The sequence below is a fragment of the Rhinopithecus roxellana genome, chromosome 16 (genome assembly GCF_007565055.1).
Source record: "Rhinopithecus roxellana isolate Shanxi Qingling chromosome 16, ASM756505v1, whole genome shotgun sequence".
Classification (NCBI taxonomy): domain Eukaryota; kingdom Metazoa; phylum Chordata; class Mammalia; order Primates; family Cercopithecidae; genus Rhinopithecus; species Rhinopithecus roxellana.
The window spans coordinates 108,099,165-108,119,474 of NC_044564.1; the positions used below are offsets into that span (position 1 = coordinate 108,099,165).

Below are 20,310 nucleotides of genomic sequence, written 5' to 3' on the forward strand. Positions count from 1 at the left end.
GAAACTCAGTGTAGTTTTTGATCAAGGAGATTAGATTGACATTTCTGCCATTTTCTAGTCTTACTCTGAAGATCACAGAATGACCCTGGCAGTTTCAGGAATTAAGTCAACAGGCCAGCATACTAGTCTGAAAAGAATGATCATAAACATAGGCTTTCTCTTCATGATTCTGTGTCATTTTGCATGGCAGGGGAGAAAGTCCTTAGGTAGAATATGTTGGCCTTAGAAGAAAGGCTGAGAAAGGGAAATAGATTAGGATCCCTCAGAATTTATCCACTGGGGCTGGGTATATTGCTACACCACACAAAATCAAGGTCATATTAGCTTTGAAATTGTGGGGAATGGCTCCGGTGTAGGCAACTAACAGTGTCTGCTATACTCAGCATAGAATAGCATTCCTTCTCGTTGACTTTATTTTTATTTTTATTTCTTGACACAGGATCTCACTCTATTGCCCAGGCTGGGGTACAGTAGCACAATCATGGCTCACTAAAGCCTTGAACTCCTGGGCTCAAGTGATCCTTCCACCTCAACCTCCTGAGTAGCTGGGCCTACAGGCACACACCACCATATCCAACTAATTTTTTAGTTTTGTAGAGATGGGGTCTCACTATGTTGCCCAGGCTTGGCTTTCATTTTTTGATATGAAGACTCATTTTGTTTTGTAGCCCATTTCCTCTAAGAGCCTTTCTTTGATCCTGCCTTTATTCCCTGCTAATCTGGGTTGGCAGTCTAGCCTATATGCAGTCTTATATCATAGAATTTATGATGCTCCAATCATCTGTTGTGTTTCCTTTTTCCTCCTATCTCTTCATCTGGCAGTGAGTTCCTTAATGACAAGAGATTGTTAGTTTTCTCTCTGTGACTCCCAGTGCTTGCCTTAGGGTAGATGATTTAAGGATGCTTATTTGATGACTGGCAATGAGGGAGGAAGCTGAGCCAAGCCTCCTTTATGACATTTTTCTCCACAATGAGAAAACTTTTGGAAAAACCAAAGCAAATCTAGAATCCTCTGTTCAACTCTATCCTATGATCTCACTTTCTTTCTCAGTCTCTTGCTACAGGGTGCCCTTTCCTCTGAAGGGAGCTCAGAACTGGTGCAAGAAAGTTTACCAATCATCTACACCCTGATCCACATTATTCACAATGGCCACCTGCCATTTCCTACGGCATTTGTATTTCTTTAGGGCATTTTAAACTCAGAACCTAACACAATGCTGAATCCATAATATACAGTCAGTAAAGCTTGACGTATTTTTGGAGTATTTCTTTTGAATACATATTATATATTCCAGAAATCTATATCTAGGGATGTGGGTAGGATTAATACTTGCTTTGTTCTCATTAGCCATTGAAGTTCTTTGGTTGTTTGAGATTGTGGAGTTTTCCTAAATGAAGGATAGAATAATTTCTCATTTCTATTATTTTTTTCAGGTCTTTGGCCCAGGTGTTGGGGTAGTCTCTGTATGTCAAGGAGTACAGATTGGACTATCTATGGCTGTTAATCTAAAGCAAGTCACAGCCACGGTACTTATTAATGGAACCAACTTTCCTTTTGGCATTCCACAGGTGTATCGTGGTAAGATCTATCAGCCCTTTCCCTATTCTGCACAATTAATATCCACCAGTGCCTTGGGGTTACTAGAGCTCTATCGCATTTATGAGACAACTGAAGTTGGGGCCAGTCAATATTTGTTTCCTGTTGAAGAGGCCCAGGGGCATTTCCTCTTCATTGTAGGAGAAGGCGATAAGGTTATCAACAGCAAAGCACATGCTGAACAAGCCATAGGACAGCTGAGGAGACATGGAAAGAACAACTGGACCCTGCTATCTTACCCTGGGGCAGGCCACCTGATAGAACCTCCCTATTCTCCTCTGTGCTGTGCCTCAATGACCCGCGATTTGAAGTTACACTGGGGAGGAGAGGTGATCCCACACGCAGCTGCACAGGAACATTCTTGGAAGGAGATCCAGAGATTTCTCAGGAAGCACCTCATTCCAGATATGACCAGTCCACTCTAAGAAGACTAGATATTCCTAGAAAATAAAGAAGCAAATCTCTTTACCAGGACCTTCTCTCAATTTTCATGGCGGAATGTCTCCCCCAACTGCCATATACATTTTGTAGTAATTTTAATGATTAAAAAGAGCATAGGGTAAAAACCTGATATTTCACTTAGACTGCATAACAAGCTACCAAACTGGACATGGTGGATAAATCATAAAACAAATCATTTTACTTATTATTTACATGACTTTTCTTTCCATCAGGTCTTCTAAATAGGACTGAGGTATAGTACACTGGCAAAAACAAGAAAAGGCAAACAAGAATAGCACCAAAGTAACAGATGCCTAAAACCAAATACCATGTCAGACCACACTATATAGTAAGAATTCATCAGATTAGAGCAGCAGGAGAAAGGTAATACTAAATTATAATCATTTTAGTGATATTTTTCAACTTCACCACAGTAACTTTGCAACATCATTTTTCATTTGTAGGGTAGTAAAATTCATGTCAAAAAGGAAAGAAGGAATGGAGGAAGTCAATTAGTTCATTGCAATAAATTACCTCTTCAGTTCTTAAAAACATGCCCACTGGCACATAATTGAGACGTAATAACTAAGACTAGAAGAGACTTGGTTTAAGTTATGAAGCAAATTAAAATGGAAAAGACAAGAAAATAGAACCAATAAGGTTGAAAATGCCCCTTACTGAAAATCTGCATTAAAAATAAAATTAATAAAAGTAAAAAATAAGTATAGAAACACAACTCTACTAGTACAGGCTAGCCTGGGGAGTTTGATGAACTGAGTGATTGGGTCAACTGTCACTGCACTTCCATAATGAATTTCTTCAGTCATGTTAGAGTAGCACATGAATGTGAGCTCTATAAGGACAGGTACTATATTTCCATAAGACCCAAATAGTTACTGTACATCCCATAAGTAAAAAATACTTTAGTTTGATAACCAACGAAATATATGAAGACTCCATGTAATTCAACCACATGGTTGTTTGTTGTACAGTCCTTTGCAAATATTAAAAAAAAATTTTTGCTATAAGGCTTTGACCATACAGTTCTCATAGCAATGTAACTACCATCTAGTGTGTACCACATTTTGCAAGCCTTTAAGTTCAACAATCCAAACTGTCAATTTGTATTATGTCCAAATGCAGTATCCTTGAGGAATATAGTGTGTCAGTTAAATATCTAGAGACATACAAACATCTGCTAATTCATCTCACTGAGATGGGTCATTCTGATCTCCATCATCAACCCACTTTTCATCAGCTTCTCCTACCTCATTCTCCTTATAGTCTTTATCATGAGGGATTCTGAATCCTGTCTCTCATCTATACTTTCTTGCCTTCCTGGCTGTGATTTATTTGTACAGCCTGCACAAAAACCATAGGGTCAAGATCCATGTCTTATTCCAACACTGGCTGCTAACATTATCTTCTTACATACCATACATTTGCATTTTTATCCTTCTTATGCACCAAGAAATGTTTTCTTCCCTGTTTTCTTCAAGTGTAAAAAATCACAGCTAAATGACCTCACTCATGTATGAATAAGCAAGTGCCTTTTTAGTGTTTGTTTGCATTTGGCTGCATAGCTACAATGATGGCATTTTAACTTATTCATGATTAGAGATGATGATATGGTTTGGATATTTGTTGTGCCCAAATTTCATACTGAAATGTAATCCCCAGTGTTGGAGGTGAGGCCTGCTGGGAGATATTTGGGTCAGGGGGTGAACCCTCATGGCTTGATACTGTCCTCATGAGAGTATGATAGTGAGTGAGTTCTCAAGAGATCTGACTGTTTAAAAGTGTGTAGCACCTCCTCCCCGCTCTCACACTCTTTCTTGCCTCCTCTCTCGCCATGTGAGATGCCTCCTCGCCATTTACCTGCTGCCATGCTTGTAAACTTCCTGAGGCCTCCCCAGAAGCCAAACAGATACAAGCATCATGCTTCTGTAAAGCCTGCAGGACCATGATCCAATTAAATCTCTTTTCTTTATAAATTACCCAGTCTCAGGTATTTCTCTATAGCAACACAAGAACAACCTAACACGAATGATTCACCATTTTCCCAAGTTTTTTGTTTTGGCCAAGATTCTGGCAATAATCCATATTTGAAATCATTTGAAGGACCTGGTATCAATCGATACTTGAAATCATTTGAAGTATCTGGCATCAACTCATACTTGAAGTCACTTGAAGTGCCAGGCATCAAACCATACTTATTATAAAATATGTGAAGTTCTAACATCACCTCCATCTTGATTAGACCCAGCTTCAGCTAATACATTCTTATCATCATCCAGCCCTGAAAGTAGAGCAACATCCAAATCTGATTCTTCCAAGATTTCTACTCAAATATGAGTAGCGTATTTTCCCTACTGAAAAGGCAATAGGTGGCTGCATCATTGAGTAATCTTCCAAATTTGTTTCATTATTAGATGATGTATTATAAATAAATCTCTCTTAGTTTGGCTTTTCCTAAGTGTTTCCCAGTTTCTTGAATTCCCTGGGAACCCATATTATTCCCAGCAAATACTTGTTTGACCTTTGGATTTGTTTTCAGCCGTTTCAGGAGATGCATTCTGGACCCAACCATTGTCATTCACTTGGTAGTTTTCTGTTTGGCCCTTGTTGACATTACAGCCATCATTTTCAATTTTTATATTACTTGTCAAATTGGTAAGATTTAATGTTTCCCCCAAATTGGCAAGTTTTTGATCCCATGATGAAGACAGACCATCTCTATTAACTGAGGTTGGTTAGTTAGTTTGTTTTTTAGACAGTCTTGCCTGTCACCCAGGCTGGAGGGTAGAGGCAGGATCCTGGCTCACTGCAACTTCTGTTTCCCAGATTCAAGCAATTCTCATGCCTCCTGAGTAGCTGGGATTACAGGCATGAGCCACACCCCCCTTGGGTAATTTTGTATTTTCAGTAGAGACAGGGTTTTGCCATGTATGCCAGGCAGATCTTGAACTCCTGGCCTCAAGTGATCCATGTGCATTCGCCTCCCCAAGTGCTGGGATTACAGGCATGAGCCACCATGCCCAGCCTGGTTTTCTATTATTATAGTCCACAACTGCAGACCCTGGAACTTCTGATTTAAAGCTTATATTTAATCTTTAATAAATTTAGGCATCTTTAATAAAATTTCAGCAAGTTTGAAATTTTACTTGTTTGAAGATAGGTCACTATCATTATTTTGGCTTGTGAGCACCAGGTTACCAGAATACAAGAAGTCCACAAAGACTAAAAAATTTTGACTGCAGCAATATCTAAGTGGGTAGTATTATTTTGGTTAGGGCTTTCTTAGCTTTTAACGCTATATAAAGTCTTAAAGAAATGGCTGCCAGCAACCAGGATGTTCTTAGGAGCCTTACAGATTTTCTGCTTACTAGAGCACTGACACCGCAAAGGATACCTTTCTTTTTTTGTTCATTTTGTTGTCACAGAAGTTGACAGCAGTATCACTTCTCATTCGGTCTACTAGTAAAGTCACAGTACCCCTCCTCTGATGGTATTGCTGACTCCTCGGCATTATCTCCAGGGAGTTTGTACTCAACAGAGATGTGGTACCACAGGAGAAGGGTTTTCTTGTTGTTGTGGGTCCCCCAAGAAAGCTCATCATGCCCCACTTGGGGAAGGTTCAGACTTCCATCATCCATGGGGGTCATTTGGCACCAACCTCAAGATATAAGGCCAGTATCCTTGGAATATTGCAACAAGGAAAAGTACTACAAGGTCTTCGAGGAGCACTGCAGCTTCTGCACTAGAGACTTGGACTGCATGAGCAGGAAGTTCTGGACAGTCTCTCCTTCACCAGCTCCTACACTGCTGCCCTTCACAGAGGAATGTCTTTGATGTTTTACTGTAAGAAGGAAGTCACAGCAAGAGAAGGGCAAGAGGACTGAGAATGGTCGCCTTAACTTTAAAAGGGAAAAATCGTTTCCACTTAACCCAATATCATACCCTGAGAGTCCTATATTTGTGGAAATAAACTTAGAGTGCTACCTGACCTAAAATATTCCAATTTGCAATCATAGCAATACGTAAGGGAAAAAAAGCTACCACCAATAAACTACAGAATGCCCTGGCTTATAAAACAGACATGAAATGAATCAGAGGTTGACGTTTGTTGATGTCTTAAAATAAAATTACATATGCTTAGATCTCTCATATTTTAAAATAGTAATGCAGTTGTTATTGGAAAACTAGATCTGGGAAAATCTATTAGTTTAAGGCAATATGGAAGTTGATATGGATATAAGATCATAGAATGGGTCTACAATCAATAATTCAGCAAAAGCTAATAAAATTAAATGAACTTATTTTTGCACTTAAAAATGTCCAACATTTTGGCATTCTCAGCAATGAGAAAGGAACCATATGAAATCCACAGAATTGCATCTTGGGGACACAGCCACGATGAGGGAATTCTGTGTCTCTAGAGTAGGAGCTGGCAAACTCTTTCTGTAAAGTATTAGATAGCAAATATTTTCAGTATTGCAAGCCATAGGGTCCCTGTTACCATTACTCAGCTCTGCCATGATAGCACAGCAACACCTATGGATAGTGTGTAATGAATGACTGTTTCAATTAAACTTGATTTATGGACACTAAAATTTGCATATAGTCTTTGCATTACAAAATAATAATTTTCTTTTTATTTTTTCTCCAAGTATTTACAAATGTAAAAACCATTCTTAACCCACAACCAGTACAAAAATAGGCTGTAGGTTATTTGGCTTGCAGGACATAATTTTATGGTCCTGGGCATAGTGAAATCCAAATAACTTTGTCCAAGGTCAACTTTGAGGGGTTTCTCTAAGGGGCAAGTCACAGCCCAAATATTTCTGAGCGACTAAATTGCAATGTATGGAAGTGGAAGGTGATTGGTGGATAATTAAGGTGAAGATGGATGACTAGAAATATATTTTGAATCGTTTTGTAGGTAGGTGGGGAGCCAGTGAAGATTTAGAGTAGTGGAAGTAACTTGAGGACACTTTGGTTGTGTGTGCCTAAACTCTTTTCCTTCTATCTCCTTTCTGATACTCCCTCTGCTTAGAGTAAAATCATTCCATTTGGTTGAGTGAGACTAATAGCCTCCCTCCTCTCTCAGTTATATAAGTGGTCATATTTCATAGACCCACTCAATAGGAACATCTCCTTTGACTATATGAGTAATAATCATGTAATGGCTAACACCAGCAGTCTAAAGTTATATAATAGTTGTAATAATGGGTGTAATTTTCTTATTTACTGTTTTGGACTTTAGGAGGAATGTTTTTGCCTATATAGTATGATATTGGTGTTTGGCCTCATGTATATCACTTGATTTATAGTCTATGAAAAAAATTTTTAAATTAAGAATTTTTGAATTGTTTTTCAAGTGCCTTTTTAGCATCATCAGAAATAATTCTATGTTTTTTCTCTGGATAACTAAATGGAATAAATTATTTTTTAGTATTTAGTCATCTTTGCATTTGAGAAATGCAACTCCTTTGGTCATGATGTATTCTTAATTAACATTAATAAATGGGATTAAACTGTGGTTTCCTTTTTCATGATATTTTTGGGTTAGATATTATACCAATGTACTTCTTTCATAAACAGAATCTTAAAAAATTTCTTTTTAAATATAATAGTTTAATTACAATAAAAGTGATCTTTTTAGAAAGTTTAGTAGTACGATCCTGGATATGTAATTATTCCTGGTAATTTTTTAAAAGACAACCTGGATTTTTATTGATATCTAGTATAATATAGTATAATATATTTTATTGATATCTAGTATAATATATCTATATTATAGTGGATATTTCCAGTCCAAACCAGTTCTTTATATTTTTTAGCCTTTCACATACCAGGAAAATAAAAAAAGATTTAAAATTAAATTACATGATAAAATTTAAAAAAAAAATCCTTAATCTGGCACATTAATGTTGCCAGAGTTAAAATAGAAAAGGACATGACCTGACACTTTTCAAAAGAAGATATGCATATGGCCAACAAGCATATAAAAAGAAGTTCAACATCACTGATCATTAGAGAAATGCAAATCAGAACCACAGTGAGATACTATCTTACACCAGTCAGAATGGCTACTATTAAAAAGTCAAAAAATAACAGATGCTAGTGAGGTTGCAGAGAAAAGGGAATACTTATACACTGTTGGTGGGAGTATAAAATTCAACCATTGTGGAAAGCAGTGTGGCAATTCCTTAAGGAGCTAAAAATACAACTACCACTTGACCTAGCAATCCCATTACTAGGATTCCATTACCAAAGGAACAGAAATTGTTCTATCGTAAAGATACATGCATGCATATGCTCATTGCAGCACTATTCGCAATAGCAAAGACATGGAATCATCCTAAATGCCCACCAATGGTAGACTGAATAAAGAAAATGTGGTACATATACATGATGGAATACTACGCAGCCGCAAAAAAAGAACAAGATCGTGTTCTTTGCAGGAACGCGGATCGAGTTGGAATAAACGAACACAGGAACAGAAAACCAAATACTACACGTTTTCCCTTATATGTGCGAGCTAAATGATGAGAACACATGGACAAAAAGCGGGGAACAACAGACACTGGGGCCTATTTGAGAGTGGAGGGTGGGAGGAAGGAGAGGAACAGAAAAAGTAGCTATTGGGTACTATGCTTAATACATGGGTGACAAAATAATCTGTACAATAAATCCCTGTCACATGAGTTTACCTGTGTAACAAACTTGCACACTTACCCTTGAATCTAAAATAAAAATAAAAAAAATTTAAGCAAAAAAAGGAATCCATATAAATTTTTGCTTAATTAAAAAATATGAACAAAATTTTGTAAAAGATAGTGACTTTTTTATTGTGATAAAATAGATACATCATAAAACAGACATAAAATTTTTAGTTGTATAATATATATGCTATATAGTGGCATTAAGTACATTCACATTGATATGCTATCATTACAACTGCCTATCTCCAGAATTTTTTCATCTTTCCAAACTAAAACTTTATATTCATTAAACAGTAACATTTTCCCCTTATCCTAGTTCCTGGAAAACACCTTTTTATTTTCTGTTTTTGTGAATTTATTCTAGGTTCCTCATATAAGTAGAATCCTTACTTGCCCTTTTGTGTCTGGCTTATTTCACTTAATGTAATGTCTTCAAAGTTTATCCATTTTGTAGCATGTGTCAGAATTTTCTTTTCTTTTTTTTTACAGCTGAATGATATTCCATTGCATGTGTATATACCCATCATTTTATTTAGTAATTCATCTCTTGATGGACATTTGGATTTTTTCTACCTTTTGACTATTTTGAATAATACTCTATGAACATTGATATATAAAGATGTGTTTAAGCCCTGCTTTTCAATACTTTTGGATATATACCCAAAGTGGAATTATTGGATCACATGGTAATTCTATGTTTGACTTTTTGGTGGACCATCATACTGTTTTTCATAATGGCTCCACCATTTTACATTTCCAACAGCAATACACAAGGGTTCCAATTTCTCTGCATTCTCATCAACACTTGTTTTTTTCTTTTTTCTTTTTCTTTTTTTGATAATAGTCATTGTGTTGGGGCATACCTTAGGTGGCTTTATTCAGCCAAGGTAATCTTTGAAGATGGCTGACAGCTGAGCGCTGTTTCCCAGCAGTGCTTTCAACAGCTGGATTACAAATCCTTGATTTCTGAAGGAAGATTTCAGTACAGCATCAGTGTGTCCACCATAATGGCTTGCTGAGTTCTGCCACTTATGGGTTCCGCTCTCTATTTCCGATAGTTCTCTTTCTGCGTCGCCTGGAGATTGATTTCCTCACAGATGCTTCCTCTTCTCATAGTGCTGTCTCTTTCTGGGAGTGAATATTTGCAATTTGTTAGATTTATCCTGTCTTCTAGTTTCACCGAAAGTGTGCCTTTTTTTGTAACTCTAGTTTTTAGGAAGAGTGGGGTAATTTAGAACTAAGCTGCCACAATATTTCTATTAGAGCTAAAAGTCAGGAAAATTCTAATTATCTTTTATTTTTTTCAACTCTTTCAAATGACTCTTCACAATAGATTGTTTTCAGAAACTTCTGATGACATTTGATAATTAAAAAGATAAAAAGAATCCAATATATTATGATTAAGGTGTTCGTTCACCTTGCTAGATTTACAATGGCCATACTCATGTTGTTTAGTATGGAGAACACTGACTGATATACATTCTATTTATAAGTATAAATTCAGGTTGTTCAAATAAGTAGATCAATTTGCATTATATGTTAATTTGCATGTCCAGTCCAAGTCATGAATACTGTTGTAGAGATGAACAATTTCATCACCTCTTTCAAGTTTTTGTTCAAATCTTGAATTATTATTATCTTTCTTAGAGGAGGACAACACATTTAGTTTTATTTCAATAAAATCACAATGCTTTCTTTTCCAACTGCAGCAAAGTGCATATAAAATTTTCTGTTACAGATCCACTTTTAAAAGGTTTCCTATGACATTGCAGCAAGCCTTTTTTCCAAACAGAGGAAGAACCCCAAATTCTTCCTCAAATAAAAATACATTATAATCAATGGTAAATACATAAAATTACAGTAAGCCAGACACTTAAAAGGATAGCCAGGAGGTCTTCTAGCAGTTTATTAGAAAGAATGTAGACATAAAAAAAAAAAATCTCTACTGTCATTAACATAAATTGAGGTTTTCAGCCTTGGTACAAGCAGAATAATTTAAAAAAAGGAAATTAAAAATCCAAAATGCACTAACATTTTTTTTCACTCACTTGCCATACTTCTAGTGCAAATATAAATCTGGTCTAAAGCTGCAGACTCTCAAGCAACAATGCACAGCTTCCTTCATCCTCCATTCTAAGAGAATTAAAAGCTTATGGGTCAAACAATACCAAATGTACAGGTTTCAGAAATCATCTAAGTTAAGTCATTTACTAGTTTTAGCTAAGATAGATCTGGCACACTGACATATGATCACTTACATACAATAGTGTGAAGTGAAGTTTTTGAACACTAAATGTTAGTAGTATAGCTTGAAGTATATACCAGAAGAACAGCAGGGTTATCAATTTAACGTATCAGCCAATTTGCTTCATCTGCTTTTAAGTCCATATTCTGTACCCTAAATGTAGTTATCTTCCCCTAAGCTGAGAGCTTCCTATCACATCAGTATCTTCATTATGAAGAAAAGGAGACTTAGATGATGTTTTATTTATCACAACCACTGCATCAATTGCCTAGGACTGCAACAGCTTCATGGAAGTCCAGGAAATGTTCTTGCATAAGGTTACTGCCTTAGCTGACTTCAAATTGCCCCATGCGAAACGTACATATTCACCCTCAGTGAAGGCTTTAAAAACACAAATAAGTTGACAAATGGGTTAAACTAGGCAAATATAGCAACTGCCTTCAGAGCTGTTAACTCAGGAATTCTCTCAATTACAAAATGGAGCAGAGAAGTTGCTTTTCTTTTTCAAAGTCCAGGTGATGACAATATTCCTTACTCCAGATCTGGCATTTTTTCATCACTATCTTGTAAATCGACATCTGCGCCATTGATTTCTGGTAAATCCACATCCTCCTTGCCACTCATGTTGTTCATCATTGTTAGGAACAGGCCCCCAAATCTGGCCCCAAAACTGGCCATAAAAAAAATCTCTGCAGTACTGTGACATGTTCGTGATGGCCATGATGCCCACACTGAAGGTTGTGGGTTTACTGGAATGAAGGCAAGGAACATCTGGCCCATCCAGGGCGGAAAACCGCTTAAAGGCATTCCTAAGTCACAAACAATAACATGAGCGATCTGTGTCTTAAGGACATGTTCCTGCTACAGATAACTAATCAGAGCCCATCATTTTGTTTCCCTTAAGGAATACTTTTAGTTAATCTATAATCTATAGAAACAATGCTTATCACTGGCTTGCTGTCAATAAATATGTGGGTAAATCTCTGTTCAGGGCTCTCAGCTTTGAAGGCTGTGAGTCCCTTGATTTCCCACTCCACATGCTATATTTCTGTGTGTGTGTCTTTAATTCCTCTAGCACCACTGGGTTAGGGTCTCCATGACCTATCTGGTCTCAGCACATAATCTCAGAGAAATGATCAAAACTAGACATGTCTTCATCTGAATCATCTTCCCAGCTTTTCCAATTACTGAAGTCCACACTAAGACAGTTAAGCTTTGCCCTTTCTTTTGTTAACTTTGGCTCATGACTGGCCAGATTCTCCTTTTCATAAACAACATAAAATTGATCTGTCTATTCTTTGATGCTTGGAATCATTTGGATCAACACAGTGAAAAGGATCAATTCTATTTCAATGTTTAAAATTGTCACTTCCTCCAAGACAGCTGAATGTAAGTTTGGATTTTTCAAAATTTACATTAACATCTTTACTATCTTCAACACAAAATTTAATGAAGACATTGTCCCTTTGATGGCATCACTTTGCAGAAGCAGGTTGCTTTGTGAACTGGGCAGGGGGACAGGCACACAGGTGGGTGGGCCTCTCTGGAGGCTGCTGCTAGGGAGTTGACTCTTCTCTGGTCGTTACTCAGTGGTTTCCTCCCTGGTTGAGGCCTCTTCTTTCGCAGCTGCAGCCTGACCTGGGTCCCCAGAATGTACCTAGCAGAGATAGCAGCTCTTTCTGTTGGAGACAAGAGGAAAGTGTAGGAAAAGGGGCAGCAGGACAAAGAAGGTCAAATCTTGAATTATTAATAAAGATTACTTTGCTCTCCTTTTCAATGTTGTATTCACTTCCTCCCGCCCTTACCACCTTCCCTTTTACACTGCTCTATTATCACCTTATACAATACCCTATAACTTATGATCATCGTTTATTGTCTGTGGTCCATTACTAGAATATAAGCTACGTGAGGGCAGAAATTGTTGTTGTGTCCAGTGCTATATCCTCAGTGCACACTATATATTTGCTGAATGAATGAACAGCAAAATAACACTAACTACCATTTACTATGTAAATGAAATGTGCTTTGTATGTCATCTCTCAATCTTCACTGCAGACTAATGAAGTCATTTAATATTAAAGTTCTTTCAGCAACTTGAATAGAGGAATGAGAACTTTTGATATGAAAATAGATAAACTTCAGCATAAAATAACAAACGTTTACTATCATTCCCTTCTCTTCACAAGGCTGAGAAAAAAATAAAAAATTCAGTACATTTTTAATTACCTAGTTAGGAATTTCACTAAAATCTTCATGTAGTTGGGCATCTATCCATATAAATATATTTCTTTCATATAGGCAATAAATATATTTCATTTCCATTGCAATAGCCTGAACATGTAGGATAAACATTCTTTCACATACTAAATAATTGTCAACTCCTGTAAGTAACATTCCAATGTATTTCTGAAAAGAAACTCAATTCATATGAAAATTTATTATGTGAGAATTTATACTACTCTTCTTATCATCTATATTTTACATATCATTTTGATATAGAGTGTGTGAGCTCCAAAGTAGGGCTCAGCCTGCAAGGGTTCTTGGCTTCACCTAGGAAATAATTCAAGGGCAACCTGGTGGTGGGGTACAAGAAAATAGCTTTATTTAAGTGGAAGTATTACAGCTCCAGCAGTGTTACAGCTCTGGTGGTGTTACAGTTCTGTGACTGCTCCTGTAGTGCAGGGCTACCCCATAGGCAGTGTGCTGAGAGTAGCAGCTCATGGCAGTTTTTGCAGTCATATTTATACGTACTTTTAGTTACATGTAGATTAAGGGGTGGTTTATGCAGAAATTACCAGGAAAAGGGTGACAACTTTTGGGTCATGAGTTCATTGCCATGGAAAGGAGTGGCAACTACCAGGTGTTGCCATGGCCATGGTAAGCTGTCATGGCACACTGTTAGGCATGTCTTATGGAAAACTGCTTCTGCCTTATCCCTGTTTTAGCTAGTCCTCAATTTTGTCTGGTGTCCGAGCCCCACCTCTGGAGTTGAGTCCAGCCTTCTACCTCAATTTGAACTTCAAAACAAACATTTTAGAAATTTTAACTCCCAAAGGTTTAAAATATTTACAGGCTCACCTGAGCACCATCCTTATATATCATGCAGGCAACTTGCTAATTATTAGTCTTATTTTAAAATATCAATAAAATCAGGAGATTGACACTAGCTTTGAAGTACTGTTCAGAAAAAGAAATCGAGACCAAAAAACCCAGAATAATATGATATATACTAGTTATACATGTGCTATTACTTTATCATGAAAATATGTACAATAAGCGTTTCTTTTAAAGTGTATACTACTCTGTATTATTTACATTTTCGTGTGTAAGTGCTACTATTTAAAACAACAATAGTAGTTAACAGTGGCAATCAATAGTAATTAATAGAGGACTAATTAAACAAATAATATGTGTTTTATTTAAAAACATGTTTTCTAAATAATTTTTTATTTTAGAATAGTTTTAGATTTACAGAAAAATTGTGACAGGCACATTTCTTTGTTTTAGACAATCCCCCTCCTTACATATCACATACATTGCCCCCATCCTTACAAGGTTATGAAATAATACATGGGTGTCCCTGTTACTTAACATTCAAGAGATGTCATTTAGCACCTCAGTTTCAGGTCCCACATAGCTTATCTTATGTTAATGAAACAAAAGGAAATAGTTTTCCAGTACTGGGAAGGTTTGTGCTATATCAGTGTTGATGTAGGAGAATTTATCTTTGGATTTCCTCTGTGAAAAACAAGGCCAAATAATTACCATTGATTCCTCTCAGACAGCACAAATGCAACAGATTCTTGGGTAACAAAATGTTCTTCCCAATAATGTAATGTGTATTTTTTTTTCTCTCTTTTTGTTTGAATTTGTGATCCTGGAGGTGTTCAGGATTAGCATAATATTTGCAATAATTGCATGTGGCAGTTAAAGAACATTTTGCGTATGGTTTATGTTAATCTTAGATCTGTATCTGTGTTGAGACAAATAGGTGTAAAGTGTGATGTCACTTCTTTGCATAAGTGTATGATGTTGATATCACTTGGAAAGTGAAAATCACAATTGATAGAGATTTATATAATGAAATTAAATATTTTATAATATTTTCTGCAATTATAATACTTTATTATTTACAAACTTTCAATATTTTATCTTGATATGTATATTCATGTTTTATTTCTGAATTTAAGTATTACTATAAAAATGTTTTGACCATTCAGTTTCTATAGCCTCTGCAGAACAAAATTTCTCCAAATTGAAATAACTAAGAAACACCCTAACAACTACTATGACTGAAAGAGAGATGTTTCCTTACAAATTACTGTCAACAGAACAGAAATTATGTGAAAATAGGTTATAACAAACAACGTAATCAGTGATTTTGCTAAAATGAAACAGAATAAATATACAATAATTTATAAATTATGAATGTTTTCGTTTTATACTCACTTGAAACATTACTGGTCTATCAAAAGAACACTTAGATATGTACTATAATTATGTTCAGGAATTTTTTGGTATTTGTTGACTTCTAGTCACTGAAAAATTATAGTTTTACAAATATTTTTTATTTTGTCATCATGAAGTCATATTTAAAGATAAGAGCCTAGAGCATATTTTATTGAACAGTTTTTCTTGATTTCTTAATTTTAAATAATTATTTATTTATTAAGAGACAGGATCTAGCTCTGTTGTCCAACTGGAATGCAGTGGTATGATCATCAGTCCTGTAGCCTTGAACTCCTTGGCTTGAGTGATTGTCCCTCTCATCTCAGCCTCCTGAGTAGGTGGGACTAAAAGCATAGGTGATCTGACTAGCTAATTATTTTTTTTTTTTTTATTTTTGGCTCTTTTGACTACTGTCATCCATGTAAGATGTGACTTGACTTGCTCCTCCTTGCCTTCCACCATAATTGTGAAACCTCCCCAGCCACACTGAACTAGAAGGGGTTTTGCCACATTGTCCAGGCTGGTCTCGAACTCCTGGGCTCAAGCAATCTGCCAGCTTCAGCCTCCCAAAGTGTTGGGACTACAGGTATGAGCCATCGTAGCCAGCTAATATTTGAACTGAGTGTGGGTTGGCACAGGAAGAGTGGGGAAGAACTGGAGTGAGCCACTGGCTTCAAGTGGGATGCTCAGGTTTTAGTGAGGAATGGGGTCCATCTGCAGACTCCTCTTCAGACTGCCAGTCATGCTCAGGGATCATATCCTCTCTTAACAGGGGTTCCTCACATAGCAGTCAAGTGGGAAACTGGAGATTTGCTTGGAAAATACCCCCATCTGTGTCCCTGCTCTAAGCCTCCTGTTTCTGGTAAGACGGCACGCAGGGAAAAGGATTGATTCTTTCTGTTGACCGGCCTAGAGTGGTCCTGCTATGAGTCAAGGGGAAAGGTGTAAGAGCATTTACCAAGATATCTTCCTGAGAGCCCTCTGATGTTACCGTCACCTGACCCTTCTCTAAATGGCCTTTATTTAACTATTTCTCTCAGCCTATAGGACTTGCCCAATGATATGGTTTGGCTCTGTGTCCCCACCCAAATCTGCAGAAGTGGGGCCCTCATGGAGAACCTCTGCTAGGGCAACGTGGAAGGGAAATGTGGGGTCAGAGCCCCCACACAGAGCTGGGGCACTGGCTAGTGGAACTGTGAAAGAGGGCCTCCAGATCTCAGAGTGGTAGATCCACTGACAGCCTGCACTGTATGCCTGGAAAAGACTCAGCACACTCCACACTAGCCTGTGAAAGCAGTCACGAGGGAGGCTGTACCCTGCAAAGCCACAGGGGCAGTGCTGCCCAAGACAGTGGGAATCCACCTCTTGCATCAGTGCCAGACGTAAGACATGGAGTCAAAGGAGATCATTTTGGAACTTTAAGATTTGACTACCCTGCTGGATTTTGGACTTGCATGGGGCCTGTAGCACCTTTGTTTTGGCCAATTTCTCCCTTTTGGAATGGCTGTATTTACCTAATGCCTGTACCCCCACTGTATCTAGGAAGTAACTAGCTTGCTTTTGATTTTACAGGCTTACAGGCGGAAGGGACTTGTCTTATCTCAGATGAGACTTTGGACTTGGACTTTTGGGTTAATGCTGAAATGACTTGAGACTTTGGTGGACTGTTAGGAAGCATGATTTGTCTTGAAGTGTGAAGATATGAGTTTTGAGAGGGACCAGGGGCAGAATGATATAGTATGGCTCTGTGTCCTTACCCAAATATCATCTAGTAGCTCCCATAATTCCCATGTGTTGTGGGAGATGATTGAATTATGGAGGCGGGTCTTTCCCATGCTGTCCTCGTGATAGTGAATAAGTCTCATGAGATCTGACAGTATTATAAGGGGGAGTTTCCCTGCACAAGCTCTCTTCCTCCTGCCATCCATGTAAGATGTGACTTGCTCCTCCTTGCCTTCCACCATGATTGTGAGGCCTCCCCAGCTGTGTAGAATTAAACCTTTTTCTTTTGTTAAGAAAAAAAGTTTTAGAGATGGGGTCTTACTATGTTGCCCAGTCTGGTCTCAAACTCCTGGCGTCAAGCAATCCTTCTACCTCAGCCTCCCAAGTAACTGGGATTAGAGGCATGAGTCACTGTGCCTGGCTTTTCATTTTAAATATTTATAATATTGTATGTAGGTTTTCATTTTTTATTCTTGCTGTAGGTCCCACAAATGTAAGGGATAGGCTTGTATATCACATATGCCCATTACTATGATCTTAATATTAATGCCCCCAAAATTTGTATGTTTAAAAACCTAATCCCCAAGGTGATGACATTAAGAGGTAGGGCCTTTTCGGAAGTGATTAAGCCATATGGGCAAAGCCCTCATAGGATCAGTGCCCTTAAGAAAGAGGTTGAAGACAATCTGCTGAGCTTGCATGTGCGGGCGTAGGGCCCCGTGGCTTCCCCCTGCACCTCTAGGCCACCGAGGTCTGCATCTGCCCTCTGGAGTTCAACCCTCACTTATGATACCCTAGAAGTGACCAGTGCTCCTGGAGGCAGCTGATACATACCTTGCACCTGACTGGGGTGCCTATAGGGCCGGTTGAAGGATATGAGGAGCATGAACAGTTTCTGAGGAAGATGCATCATGTGCTGCTGGATGTGTTGGAGGCACCCTGCAGTGCCCAGAATCTGGACGTGTGTTCTGCCTCAGCCACAGGATTCCCAACATGCTGCTGAATGATGAGGAAACTGAGAGTCTATTGTGCCAAGCGCCAGTTTTCCTTCTTATGATTGTGTGTATTTTTGTTGATGTATATCCCGTTTCCTAATTCTGCCATGTGTATCCCCAACCCTTGGCCTAATGGCACACCAAACACACCGTGTTCTTGAGCTCGATAGTAATGTTTTTTCTCATTAAAGGTTCAAACAAAGAAAAAAAGTAAATAAAAAAATAAAAATAAAAAGAGGTTGAAGGGGAGGTGCCTTGCCACCTTCACCATGTGAGGATGCAGAAACAAGATGCTATCTATGGAGCAGAGAGTAGCCCTTACCAGAGACCATATCTGCTAGTTCCTTGATCTTAGACCTTCCAGTCTCCAGAACTGTGAGAAATACATTTCTATTGTAAATTACCCAGTCTAAGGTATTTTGTTACAGCAGCAGAGACCGACAAAGACAGAAATAGGCACAGAGAGATAGGGCGATGTGTTCATAGCAAAACCTAAAAATGTGAAAGCAGCTTTGGAACTGAATAATAAATAAAGGATGGAAAGAATTACAGGTCCACTGCCATGAAAGGAGCCTTAGGGGCAACTCAGGCAAGGGCTCAGAAGAAGGTGAGGTTGAAGAAGCTGTAGAAATAGCTTCCATCTTCTTAGAGATTACCTAAGTGGTTGTGATCAAAATGTTGATATTATTGAAATACAGATGGTAAAGGCCATTCTGATGAAATCTCAGAAGGAAATGAAGGACATGTTATTGGCAACTGAAGATGAGATGATCTCTGTTACAAAGGGGCAAATAACATGGCCAAATTATGTTCATGTTCTAGAAGAAATCTCTAAGCAAAATGTTGAGGATTTTGACTACTTATAATAAAATGTGGAAGCAGAACTTAAAGATTTGGAAAATTCTCAGCCTGGTCGTACTGTATAGAATGGAAAGGTGTATTCAAGAGAGAACACCAAAGGTGTGGCTAAGTAACCATTTGATAAGGAGATTAGTACGGTGAGGCAGAAATCAGGTGCTATTTATCACGATAATGAAAGAATGACTCCAAAGGCCTTTCAGTGTTTATTTGTGCTGTCCTTCCTATCATAGGCACAGAGTGCCAAGGCTGGGGGCAGCATATCTATATCAAAAGAGGAAGCTTGGGCACCTGTAGGACCTTGGCGCCAGGTGGCCTCAGATCTCCACTTCCTACATTCTGATGCAATGCTCCTCAGCTGCCCCAGGTATGGTTCAAGCAGGGCCATGTGCAGTTTTGGCCACTCTCTGGAAGGCAATATAGTAAATCTTGGTGGTGTCTGTGCAGTACTATCTCTACCAAAGTGCAGACTGCATAACTTGTGAGGGCATGCCTGCCTCCACTTAGATTTCAAAGGATGCCCCAGAAAGCCTCAGAGCCCAGAGAACTATCACAGGAGCAGGAACACCACAGAGCCCCCAGTATGGCAATGCCCAGTGAAACCGTGGGAGCAGAGCCACCCCCAAGACCCCAGACCGCCAGAGCCACCAGTGTGCAATTCCAGCCTGGGACAGCCATAGGCATGTGACTCCAATATGTGAGAAATGCTGTATGGGTTGTGCCTAGCAAAGCCATGGAGACAGGACTACCCCCCACCCTCCGAGGGTTTAGAAGGTAAAACGTCAAGTCGAAGATTATTCTTGAGCCTTAATATTTGCCCTGTTGGGTTTTGGAGTTAGTCAGGATTTATTATCTTTTTCTTCTTTCCTAATTCTCCCTTTTGGAAAGGAAATGTCTGCCCTGTGCCTACCCCACCATAGTATTTTCAAAGCATGTAACTTGTTTGATTTCAGAGGCTCACAGTTGAAGGAGAATTTGCCTCAGGATGAGAAACACCTTTGAGTCTCAGTCATATTTGATTTAAATGAGACTGTGGACTTCAGACTTTTGAATTGGTGATGGAACAAGTTAAGGCCTGGGGAGCTATTGGGATGGAATGAATACATTCTGCATGTGAGAAGAACATACATTTTGGACGGCCAGAAGCAGAACTCTATGGTCTGAATATTGGTGTCTCCCCCAGATTTATATGTTGAAACCTAACCCCCAAAGTAATGGTATTAAGAAGTGGAACCTTTTGGGAAGTGATTAAATCACAGAGGCTCTACTCTCGTG

The 20,310-nt window shown here is 38.3% G+C and overlaps 1 protein-coding gene and 2 pseudogenes across 2 annotated transcripts in view; 1 reads left to right on the forward strand and 2 right to left on the reverse strand.

Annotated features, from left to right (window-relative positions):
- Positions 1-4,035, forward strand: part of BAAT (bile acid-CoA:amino acid N-acyltransferase) — a 29,249-nt gene extending 25,214 nt beyond the window's left edge. Inside the window, exons 4-5 of one of the 2 annotated variants that reach the window (XM_010374145.2) lie at positions 1,435-1,579; positions 1,739-4,035. In XM_010374145.2, coding sequence (XP_010372447.2) covers positions 1,435-1,579; positions 1,739-2,022 — 429 coding nt within the window. In that variant the 3' untranslated portion in view covers positions 2,023-4,035. Of the gene's footprint in view, positions 1-1,434 lie in introns of both variants that reach the window. The other variant, XM_010374144.2, reaches the window with a different exon arrangement.
- On the reverse strand, positions 2,248-10,821 carry LOC104670813 (annotated as a pseudogene).
- Positions 10,822-11,542: 721 nt separating this feature from the next.
- On the reverse strand, positions 11,543-14,113 carry LOC104670812 (annotated as a pseudogene).
- Positions 14,114-20,310: the final 6,197 nt, after the last annotated feature.